This window comes from Maylandia zebra, linkage group LG18, assembly GCF_041146795.1.
Source record: "Maylandia zebra isolate NMK-2024a linkage group LG18, Mzebra_GT3a, whole genome shotgun sequence".
Classification (NCBI taxonomy): domain Eukaryota; kingdom Metazoa; phylum Chordata; class Actinopteri; order Cichliformes; family Cichlidae; genus Maylandia; species Maylandia zebra.
In genome coordinates, this window is record NC_135184.1 from 509,268 (window position 1) to 521,091 (window position 11,824).

At 43.6% G+C, this 11,824-nt stretch overlaps 2 protein-coding genes across 3 annotated transcripts in view; both read left to right on the forward strand.

Moving 5' to 3' along the window:
* slc4a2a (solute carrier family 4 member 2a) overlaps positions 1-4,494 on the forward strand; it is a 34,697-nt gene extending 30,203 nt beyond the window's left edge. For both annotated transcript variants that reach the window (XM_076876650.1, XM_004572410.5), the window contains exons 17-22: positions 141-230; positions 312-478; positions 2,777-3,030; positions 3,117-3,286; positions 3,817-3,990; positions 4,268-4,494. In XM_076876650.1, coding sequence (XP_076732765.1) covers positions 141-230; positions 312-478; positions 2,777-3,030; positions 3,117-3,286; positions 3,817-3,990; positions 4,268-4,348 — 936 coding nt within the window. In that variant the 3' untranslated portion in view covers positions 4,349-4,494. The remainder of the gene's footprint in view (positions 1-140; positions 231-311; positions 479-2,776; positions 3,031-3,116; positions 3,287-3,816; positions 3,991-4,267) is intronic.
* Positions 4,495-4,591: 97 nt separating this feature from the next.
* Positions 4,592-11,269, forward strand: LOC143413508 (dnaJ homolog subfamily C member 5-like). Its single transcript, XM_076876736.1, has 4 exons — positions 4,592-8,810; positions 8,979-9,192; positions 9,272-9,446; positions 10,782-11,269. The coding sequence occupies exons 1-4, from the start codon at positions 8,704-8,706 to the stop codon at positions 10,877-10,879; spliced, it is 594 nt and encodes a 197-aa protein (XP_076732851.1). The 5' UTR covers positions 4,592-8,703; the 3' UTR covers positions 10,880-11,269.
* The last annotated feature ends 555 nt before the right edge of the window (positions 11,270-11,824 follow it).

An 11,824-nucleotide genomic window follows, 5' to 3' on the forward strand; every position in this document is an offset into this window, starting at 1 on the left:
CACCGGTGTCTCAGCTTCACTTCCTATCCAGGTGTTCTGAATGAGCTCAGATGCACCCACACTTGCCCCATTGGTTCTACATCTGGATGTTTCCTTCCTGGTACCTACTGAGCTCTCACATGATGTTTTGCGTGTTTCAGCTCCGTAGGATCATCGGAGACTTTGGGGTCCCCATTGCCATCCTCATCATGGTGCTGGTGGACTACAGTGTGCAGGACACCTATACTCAGGTGGGGGAGAGCACATTTTAAGCCTCAAAAAAGGAACCTTGTACTGGGCTTTAAATAACTGCCGTCATCCTTTGCTCGCAGAAACTGAACGTGCCCAGCGGATTCTCGGTGTCCAGCCCAGAGAAGCGAGGCTGGGTGATTTCCCTTCTGGGGTCGGATGGGCAGTTTCCAGCCTGGATGATGGGCGCCAGCATCCTGCCAGCTATACTCGTCTTCATTCTCATCTTCATGGAGTCCCAGATAACAGCGTAGATGATTTCAGATTTTAGACACATCACTTGGGCTTTATTAGAAACTTTACGTGGGAGTTAATTCTTAATCTTGACTAACTTTTATGGGGGTCCACCGATAAAGTGTCAAGCACTGACAGACAGTGTCATTGAACTTCAAATGATAAAGGACGGCAGTGAAACGCTAGCGATGAGAAGTAGCCTGTCCTGGTTTTTACTGTATTTCTCAGCTTTAAGGTGGGCGACAGAAGCTTGGGTGGACGTTCATTTTGACTGACTCTTGGTCCTAAGTAAAGGCTCTCTTTTCTATTCTTTTCTATTCTTATTTGACTCTTGGTCCTAAGTAAAGGCTCTCTTTTCTATTCTTTTCTATTCTTATTTGACTCTTGGTCCTAAGTAAAGGCTCTCTTTTCTATTCTTTTCTATTCTTATTTGACTCTTGGTCCTAAGTAAAGGCTCTCTTTTCTATTCTTTTCTATTGTAACTTGACTCTTGGTCCCAAGTAAAGGCTCTCTTTTCTATTATTTTCTATTCTTATTTGACTCTTGGTCCTAAGTAAAGTCTCTCTTTTCTATTCTTTTCTATTCTTATTTGACTCTTGGTCCTAAGTAAAGGCTCTCTTTTCTATTCTTTTCTATTGTAACTTGACTCTTGGTCCCAAGTAAAGGCTCTCTTTTCTATTATTTTCTATTCTTATTTGACTCTTGGTCCTAAGTAAAGTCTCTCTTTTCTATTCTTTTCTATTCTTATTTGACTCTTGGTCCTAAGTAAAGGCTCTCTTTTCTATTCTTTTCTATTCTTATTTGACTCTTGGTCCTAAGTAAAGGCTCTCTTTTCTATTCTTTTCTATTCGTATTTGACTCTTGGTCCTAAGTAAAGTCTCTCTTTTCTATTATTTTCTATTCTTATTTGACTCTTGGTCCTAAGTAAAGGCTCTCTTTTCTATTCTTTTCTATTTTTATTTGACTCTTGGTCCTAAGTAAAGGCTCTCTTTTCTATTCTTTTCTATTCTTATTTGACTCTTGGTCCTAAGTAAAGTCTCTCTTTTCTATTCTTTTCTATTCGTATTTGACTCTTGGTCCTAAGTAAAGTCTCTCTTTTCTATTCTTTTCTATTCGTATTTGACTCTTGGTCCTAAGTAAAGTCTCTCTTTTCTATTCTTTTCTATTCTTATTTGACTCTTGGTCCTAAGTAAAGGCTCTCTTTTCTATTCTTTTCTATTCTTATTTGACTCTTGGTCCTAAGTAAAGTCTCTCTTTTCTATTCTTTTCTATTCTTATTTGACTCTTGGTCCTAAGTAAAGGCTCTCTTTTCTATTCTTTTCTATTCTTATTTGACTCTTGGTCCTAAGTAAAGGCTCTCTTTTCTATTCTTTTCTATTCTTATTTGACTCTTGGTCCTAAGTAAAGGCTCTCTTTTCTATTCTTTTCTATTGTAACTTGACTCTTGGTCCCAAGTAAAGGCTCTCTTTTCTATTATTTTCTATTCTTATTTGACTCTTGGTCCTAAGTAAAGTCTCTCTTTTCTATTCTTTTCTATTCTTATTTGACTCTTGGTCCTAAGTAAAGGCTCTCTATTCTATTCTTTTCTATTGTAACTTGACTCTTGGTCCCAAGTAAAGGCTCTCTTTTCTATTATTTTCTATTCTTATTTGACTCTTGGTCCTAAGTAAAGTCTCTCTTTTCTATTCTTTTCTATTCTTATTTGACTCTTGGTCCTAAGTAAAGGCTCTCTTTTCTATTCTTTTCTATTGTAACTTGACTCTTGGTCCCAAGTAAAGGCTCTCTTTTCTATTATTTTCTATTCTTATTTGACTCTTGGTCCTAAGTAAAGTCTCTCTTTTCTATTATTTTCTATTCTTATTTGACTCTTGGTCCTAAGTAAAGGCTCTCTTTTCTATTCTTTTCTATTCTTATTTGACTCTTGGTCCTAAGTAAAGGCTCTCTTTTCTATTCTTTTCTATTCGTATTTGACTCTTGGTCCTAAGTAAAGTCTCTCTTTTCTATTATTTTCTATTCTTATTTGACTCTTGGTCCTAAGTAAAGGCTCTCTTTTCTATTCTTTTCTATTCTTATTTGACTCTTGGTCCTAAGTAAAGGCTCTCTTTTCTATTCTTTTCTATTCTTATTTGACTCTTGGTCCTAAGTAAAGTCTCTCTTTTCTATTCTTTTCTATTCTTATTTGACTCTTGGTCCTAAGTAAAGGCTCTCTTTTCTATTCTTTTCTATTCTTACTTGACTCTGAGCCTCGTCTTTGAGTCTTTGAGGTTGCTCCGTTTTCCTTCCCTGACCTTCATTTTCCTGCGCTATCCTGCAGGTTGATCGTGAGTAAGAAGGAGAGGATGCTGGTGAAGGGAACCGGTTTTCACGTGGATCTTTTAATCATCGTGGTGGTGGGCGGAGTCTCGGCTCTGTTCGGCCTGCCCTGGCTGTCGGCCGCCACAGTTCGGTCTGTGACTCACACCAATGCCCTGACCGTCATGAGTAAAGCCGTTGCCCCTGGAGACAAGCCTCGCATCCAGGAGGTGAAGGAGCAGAGGGTGACGGGCTTCTTGGTGGCGTTTCTAGTAGGTACGACTACCGTAGAGCGTATCAGTGCCGCTTCTGCTGCTCGCAGTGTGCTGCTGCGACGTCTGACCTGCTGTCTGCTCTGTCAGGTCTGTCCATCGTCATCGGCGAAGTTCTGCGTCAGATCCCGCTGGCAGTCCTGTTCGGGATCTTCCTCTACATGGGTGTGATGTCCCTGAATGGGATCCAGCTCACTGAGCGACTCATCTTGCTGCTGATGCCCCCAAAATACCACCCCAACCACAACTACGTCCGCAAGGTCAGTCATTCCCTGTGGCTCACAGACACTGCAGGGAAAACTGCATGCTGATGCAGGTATTGCCGGCGTGTCTGCTCACGGGTGCCGGTTTAGCTCACTGCGTTGAGCGGTCGCCCAGTAGTTATGAACAGATTATGTACAGACAGACGAAAATATCCAAACTGTAACCAGCTTTGTGCAGACAGTCATACTCGATTAATAAAGGTACAAAATAATTTCACATCTATAAACTGTGCCAAACAAATCCAGATAGTCTGATAATTCTCAGCTGAGCCACAGGTTTGACCTCCGACTGTTGGAACGAGCAAACAACAGCGAGAGCGGTCAGTATTATACTGTAGGTGATCAGAGTGGGTGTGTACTCAGCTTTATGAGGCAAACACAACAGGATATAGAAACCTGGACGTTCCCCCCGCTGTCACAGACGAATCCTTCAGGTGAGCTTCCAGGTCAAGCTTCAGCCTCCGACGTCGGCGCTATCGGTCTGAACCGCCGTCCCAGCTTCTCACCTGTCCTCTGCTGTCTCACAGGTGCGGACTTTGAGGATGCACCTTTTCACTCTCGTCCAGCTGACATGTCTGGCTCTGCTGTGGGTCGTCATGGCGACAGCGGCAGCGCTGGCCTTCCCCTTCATGCTGCTGCTGACCATCCCCGTGAGGATGCTGCTGCTGCCCCGCCTCTTCTCCCGCCGAGAGCTGCAGAGCGTGAGTCACACGATCTGATCGCTGAACCCAACCTACACATGAACGGCACATCTTCAACCAGAATTCTCTCAGCAGCCAATCAGATTTCAGGCTGATGATAAAAATACTTTTATTGGTTGTTAGAGTTTTAATGCACTGAGCTGTGATAACAACACAGGTAGCACTCACCTGCAGAGGCGGTGTGACGTCGTTAACCATTTCTGCTCCAAACTTAAAGCTTTTAGCTCTATTAAAACATTTGCGCCATCGTCCTGACCTTTGACCTCTGCTCCTGCAGCTAGACGCTGATGACGTGGAGCCCACTCTGGAGGAGAAGGAGGGGCAGGACGAGTACTCCCAGCTGCAGATGCCTGTGTGAGCGGGAACTGCGTGGTGATTGGTGGCTCCGCCCCACTGTAGCGTTTCAAGTTTCGTACGCCTGGGTTTCTGTTCGCAGAGCGTCTTCCTGTTGTAAAGCTTGCACTAACAGTTCTCTGTCAGTAAACACGAGTATTATCCTCCAAACCAGTCTGTGTGTCTTTTATTGTACGCGGCATGATTTCCATTACCTTACCTGAGCAGCTTCAGGTGAACGTCACACTGAGATGCAGCGAGCACAGATGTATGATTTAGGTAAACGGGGGTGGGTTGTCACTAGGCACGGTAGAGGCGCTGTGGGGTTCTGCTGATATCATTCTGCACTGTATTTAAATCTCACACTGATTCAGTTTTTCACTTGCTAGCTAAAGCCATATGGTAGCTAGCTTAGAATCCTTATTCAAAGGTCAGCTCGGTCCAGAGATATTTGTGGGTGTCTTTGCTGGCAGAATGGTTTGTGTTGAGCTGTGCACCGACAGCCGGGCTGATGAAGTACGGCTTGGTTGTGTTGTCTGCCAGCTGTACCCCTGGTGATCCGGAGAATTCGGACAGAGTTGCTACCTCAGTAAGTTTCCTTACCTGGATGTTGGAGCATGCATCAGTGATGGAGTTCACCATTGTTGTCATGCTCACACTGACCTGCTCACTGTTACACTGCGGTCAAAAAGTCGTTAAAAGTTTAAATTACGAGAATAATATAAAAAATGAGCTTGAACACAGTCATTCAACATAAGAAAGAAGCTATATTGCACATAAACAGTATTACACAGGATGCCATCGGCTGATCAGCTCCAGGGTAGAAACTGCTGTCTCTGCTCTGATGCTCCTGTATCGTTTGCCTCACAGCTGCAGTGTGAACAGATTATGAACGCGCTGTGACGAGTCTTTGATATTTACTGCTTTTCTGAGACGGCGAGAGCGGTGCGATTTGTCGAGAGCGGGTAAAGACCACCCGAGGATCCTCGGGTCAGTCTCAGCTGGAAAATCACACGGAAGCAGCAGCACAGGATGCTCTCCATAGAACATGGATAGGAGGACGCCAGTCGCCCCCGGGGTCTGTCTGAGGGACAGAAGATAAACACATATACCAGTGTGCAGTAGTATCTGTGCTAGTTCTTTTATTTTGATAGTCCTTCTGTCTCGCTGGTTACCTGATGTGTGTACACTGTGTGAGTGTCCTTTGTCATGTGGTACCTGTGTGGTTCCTGAATTCAGGATGACTTTTTTCTCCCTGCTGCTTTACCCGAGTTTTTCTGCAGTGACGTTTCATCATCAAAGCTGTTTCCTGAGTTCTAGTTCAGTCTGCAGAGTCATGCATTTTGGCTCGCAGGTGGTTTTCATCCCTAAACCGTGTGAAAGAAAGAAAACGTTATCCAGTACCACTTTTTACTGGGACCCCACAGGACAGGGCCCACTGTGGGTCCGAGTGTTGTTCATGGTAAGCACTTTGTTAATTGTGGAAAGGAGAACGCACTTTGATTTAACGAAGGAACGAAGGCTGTTTCAGTCTGACGGCCTAATGATTTAAAGCAGACGTTGAGAGATCAGAGATCAGAGGTCAAAGGTCAAAGGTTTCTCTTTTATTCAGACTTGTCACGGCTGTCACAGGGTGGCAGGTAGGGCACACCTGTACAGGTCACATTAGCTCAAAGCTAAAGTGAAGAGTTTGTGTTGGCGCCATTTTCTGGAACCAGGTGTGTCAGGTGTTCCTCTACCAGGTGCATCTCACACAGCTGGAGCTCCAGCAAAAAGAAGTCAGCCTTTGCATCCACTTACAGCACCTGCCCCGTCCCCTCCTGACTCACCTGGTCGCCATGGTAACATCTCTCCCTCCACGTCACAATGAATCCGTCAGAGCGTGTCGGAGAAACCCGAGCAGGCGTGGAGGCTCGCAGTCACCCGATCCGAGCCGCTGCTGAATGTTTGATGGAGGCTGTCAGCAGGCACACCTGAGCAGGTAGAAGCTTCGAGCTGCAGGTCGAAGTAGGAACACCTGAGCAGGTAGCAACTGGGTCGGGACGCTGCAAGGCTTCGGCAGGCAGGTAATGGCTCTTTAGCTCTCTCACTCTTTTCCTTCTGTATATGTCGATCCTGCCGCTACCCACCTGTGTGACATCATCAGGTACAGGGTCACCAGTGTCCCATGAAAACCTCATATCTGTGAGGGGCTCACATCAAGTGGTTCTGGCCTGCTGATGTAATAACAGGCACGTCGTGGCAGGTCGAGGCATTCGAACCGTCTGTGGAAATGTTCGCGCCGATGGCCTGAAACTCAAACGTGTTTCTATTTGGTTTTATTTTGACCTGAAGCAGACGCGTTTCTATTTGGTTTTATTTTGACATGAAGCAGACGCGTTTCTATTTGTTTTTTAGTTTGACGTGAAGCAGACGCGTTTCTATTTGGTTTTATTTTGACATGAAGCAGACGCGTTTCTATTTGTTTTTTAGTTTGACATGAAGCAGACGCGTTTCTATTTGTTTTTTAGTTTGACCTGAAGCAGACGCATTTCTATTTGGTTTCATTTTGACCTGAAGCAGACGCATTTTATTTTGATGTGAAGCAGACAAGTTTTTATTTGGTTTTAATTTGATCTGAAGCAGACGTGTTTCTATTTTGGTTTTATTATGACGTGAAGCAGACATGTTTCTATTTGTTTTTATTTTGACGTGAAGCAGACCTGTTTCTATTTGGTTTTATTTTGACGTGAAGCAGACGCGTTTCTATTTGTTTTTATTTTGACGTGAAGCAGACGCGTTTCTATTTGGTTTCATTTTGACGTGAAGCAGACAAGTTTTTATTTGGTTTTATTTTGACCTGAAGCAGAGGTGTTTCTATTTAGACCTGAAGCAGACATGTTTCTATTTTGGTTTTATTTTGACGTGAAGCAGACATGTTTCTATTTGGTTTTATTTTGACGTGAAGCAGACCTGTTTCTATTTGGTTTTATTTTGACGTGAAGCAGGCGCGTTTCTATTTGTTTTTATTTTGACGTGAAGCAGACAAGTTTTTATTTGGTTTTATTTTGACCTGAAGCAGAGGTGTTTCTATTTAGACCTGAAGCAGACATGTTTCTATTTTGGTTTTATTTTGACGTGAAGCAGACATGTTTCTATTTGGTTTTATTTTGACGTGAAGCAGACCTGTTTCTATTTGGTTTTATTTTGACGTGAAGCAGGCGCGTTTCTATTTGTTTTTATTTTGACGTGAAGCAGACGCATTTCTATTTGGTTTCATTTTGACGTGAAGCAGACAAGTTTTTATTTGGTTTTATTTTGACCTGAAGCAGAGGTGTTTCTATTTTGACCTGAAGCAGACATGTTTCTATTTTGGTTTTATTTTGACGTGAAGCAGACATGTTTCTATTTGGTTTTATTTTGACGTGAAGCAGACCTGTTTCTATTTGGTTTTATTTTGACGTGAAGCAGACGCGTTTCTATTTGTTTTTATTTTGACGTGAAGCAGACGCGTTTCTATTTGGTTTCATTTTGACGTGAAGCAGACATGTTTCTATTTGTTTTTATTTTGACGTGAAGCAGAGGCATTTCTATTTGGTTTCATTTTGACGTGAAGCAGACATGTTTCTATTTTGGTTTTATTTTGACGTGAAGCAGCCGCGTTTCTATTTGGTTTCATTTTGACGTGAAGCAGACATGTTTCTATTTTGGTTTTATTTTGACGTGAAGCAGACCTGTTTCTATTTGGTTTTATTTTGACATGAAGCAGACGCGTTTCTATTTGGTTTTATTTTGACGTGAAGGAGACATGTTTCTATTGTAGCAGCCGAAGTGGTGAGGTTGGGTTTGTGCACTGAACTAATAAAGTGACCACTTTTCTTCTTTCTGTAGAATTTTTACTGTTTCTCTTTGGGCGAACATTTTATTTTTAAATTACATTTTTCTGTTTCTGATTTTTATAGAGCTGCATCTACGTTTGGTTTCATTTCGTCATTTCATCTCATTCGACTCCGTGTTCAGCACATAGCCGACATTGTTTTGTGTGTTTCTGGAGTTTTTTAGTGCAGCAGTAACGACACGTTTATGTTATTTATTTGTTCACTTTCTTCTTCTTCAGTTAAAAGTCAGACACTTTTTTCTGTTTAATAAAAAACCACAGGAACAACGAGCAGGAAACAGTGACCTTTAACCCCGCAGGAAACGTTAAAATGATTCTCACTTTTTCCTCACGTTTTCTCTTCTGATCCATGAACTAATAAACTTTCACTGCTGTCACTAAAATATTTGAAAGGTTTTCACTGACCTTTGCCCTACGGAGCATGTTTCCTGGCGTTTATCTTTCCCTGTGACCGCGTGTGTGACACTGTGGTTTGCTCACCTGCGACAGGTGATGGTTTTAGGATGTCTGACGGCAGGCAGCGCGCTCTGTCCACCTCTGGAGAGTCTCTGTATCACATTGTGGGGCTGGAGAAAGGCTGCAGCCATGACGACATCAAGAAGTCGTACAGGTGAGCCTACACCAGCTCCGCCCACTCACCTGCACGTTTGATCACACGATTTAAGATGCAAGCGTGACGTTCAGCTTGCGCACTAATGGCACTGCTGATGAAATCAGAGGGCAGAGCTAGACTCTCTGACCTCAGCACGTGAATACTAACACCTGCGTGTGATGTCAGGAAGCTGGCGCTGCGGTACCACCCCGATAAGAACCCGGACAACCCGGAGGCGGCGGAGAAGTTCAAGGAGCTGAACAGCGCCCACGCCGTCCTGAGTGACCTCACCAAGAGAAACATCTACGATTCATATGGCTCGCTGGGACTCTACGTGGCCCAGCAGTTTGGAGAGGACAACGTCAACACATACTTCATGCTGTCCACCTGGTGGGCCAAGGTGGGGCGGAGCTTCCACTCTAGCTGTGTGAATAGAGGTGGTGTGAGGAGGCGTGAGCTGACGGCGTGTTTGTGTTCAGGGTCTGTTCGTGCTCTGTGGGATCATCACCGGCTTTTACTGCTGTTGCTGTCTCTGCTGCTGCTGCAACTGCTGCTGCGGCAAACTGAAGCCGCCACCCACAGGAGAGGGGGCGGAGCCAGACTACGCCTCCCCCGACGACCTGGAGGAGGAGATCCGCAACGAACCCGAAAATGGTGAGGTGACAGGAAGTGTTTAGCTTTTATTTTGATGTTTGAAGGTGCAGTCAGTCATCTTTAAATAGAAGGAAGTGTAATTACAAATATAATGAGAACAGGTTTGTGTTTGTGGACACACACCTGGGCTCGTGTGATTAGGCAAAGGATCAACAGCAGGTCTAGGACCCTCCCATAGGGCTTACAGTTTTTTACAGACGCTAGGACACATTTCTCAATACTTAGGTCACTTTTGCAAAACTCCTCACACAGTGAGCACAACAGAAGTCTATGTGGGCTAAACTGAGGACCAGTTATCATTGTTTTGGCACAAAATGCATTCAATGACTACATCTCAAAAATTTCATGAATTATCTTCTCACTCAGACACAACAACTGCCAAAAATCTTTGTACGTACAGGACATTTTGCATGTGCTTACATACTGTTTTCAAAACTGTTAAACTTATGGCCAAAACAATAACACAATGCAAAACTTGAAAAGAGCAAAATCCAACAGCAATATTTTATTGAAACATATTTTAAATCTAAAAATGCAGTTTAACCAGCCACAGCTGATTCTCATTGTAGATGAACATCTACACAGGTGTTACTCCTTCAATTGTTCAACTCCTTCAATTCTGGCAGCCAGGAGATTCTTTCCTAGGTGTGTTGCCCTAGATGACATAAGATGTGATGTGGATGAGAACCTGTGGCCAAATGGAGAAGACCGAGTAGATTAGCATTACTATTGTATGTGTATCAGTGGATGGTGTGTATATAAATACTTGTATTTTGGGATTACTTAGTGCAAAAATAAAAAAATACATAAACAAATATTAACGAATTCTGCATGATGTCTGATTCATTCCAGTAACATATATTGAAATTATAAACAGAGATGTGTCCTTGTTTTACACAAGAAAACACTGTGTAATGCTACATGTTGTTAGTGTTTTTTAGGTCATTGTTTTGTGGGTGACAAAGTGTGTTTGTCGGCTGTCAACCTTTGCTAGTGTTCTGGAAGAATGAGTTTATTTGAGACCTGAATGAAGTGTTTTGGTAGTTGTAGTGCATTTTGAATGTGAAATGAACTGCTTTGCCAAGCTGACGGTCAGTTAGGAGGATTGTGTGAAGAGTTTTGCAAAAGTGACCTAAGTATTGTGACATGTGTCCTAGTGGCTGTAAAATACTGTAACTACCCACCACTCTCCACTGATGGCTCTTAGAGCGGAAGAAGCTTCCCAGATGAAACGTGAACAAGGAAGTGCGAGTCTGTGCGAGCTCTTTAGACCACCACAACCTGCGTGACCGAGAACCTTCGCTGACTTTTGTTGACTTTCTGTTTTTTCTGCAGACATCGAGGCTCCGATAGTCCACCAGCCGACGAATGCCAGCGAGAAAACTCAGCTGATTGGCGATGGCCACCGCAGGTACGGGGACACCTACACATGAAGACGGGAAATGCATTACTCCGTCTACGACCGCAAGCTGTAGCCCGACCGTGAAGCGCGGCAGCAGGAAAGCTCCTCCAGTTTAAAGCTTACTCTGAGTTTCTGTTTCTATCTTCCTCCAAGGACAGGAAACCACCAAAGTCCTCCTGTGTGCAAACTGTCTCTGTGTTTTAGTGTCCTGTGAGGAGACCATCTTCATCACCTGCTGTTCAGTTATTATTGTAGCTGAAGCAATGCTGTGATTGGTTGTTTTTGGGAAGAAGAGGTGGAGCTTCGGATGTCACATGATGATGTAAATAATGTTTCAGTTTGAAGTTTGTTTCTTTTAATTTGTTGTCATCTGTGAACTCAAATAAACCTGATGACACACCTGTGGTCAAGTCACCTGGAAGCTCCGCCCCTCTCTTTTTGTCCCGATTGTGAATGAGTTTTTTTTTTTAAGGTTTAAACTGTTTGGACCACCGACATGACACCATATTAGCATCACACAGACTCAAACCCCTGCTAATCATTAACATTCAATCAGATTCCTCGAGTTTCCCTCATCAAACACTTGCTCCGCCTTCTTGGACGCTCTGTTAGTGCAGTGACCTCACAGCAGCCATATTGTTGGTGATGTCATTAAAAAGCAAAAGGCTCCAACAGCACAAACTCGGCCCACAGGCCCGGTTCAGGTGAAGCTAGCAGCTACAGCTATTTGTGTCACCATCCACCTGTCAGTCACACAGGCCACGCCCCTAATAATGCAGGTAAGTTATACTGGTGTTATGGAGGGTAAAGTATCTACAGACCACAGCAGTGTTAGCTTCAAGCTGTTGATTTTAACACAGGAGTCTATGGGGACAGACTCAGTGCTGCCACCACTGAGTCTGGACGTCAGAGGAACTGCAGGTTTATAGTGCAGGTGAATGACTAATGAGGTGTAACTCGGTACGTCTCTGTCAGC

Coding starts and splice junctions, on each gene's coding strand:
- LOC143413508 (XM_076876736.1), top strand. CDS start 8,704: ATGTCTGACGGCAGGCAGCGCGCTCTGTCCACCTCTGGAGAGTCTCTG. Junction 8,811..8,978: donor GACATCAAGAAGTCGTACAG/GTGAGCCTACAC, acceptor GTGTGATGTCAG/GAAGCTGGCGCTGCGGTACC. Junction 9,193..9,271: donor TGTCCACCTGGTGGGCCAAG/GTGGGGCGGAGC, acceptor GTTTGTGTTCAG/GGTCTGTTCGTGCTCTGTGG.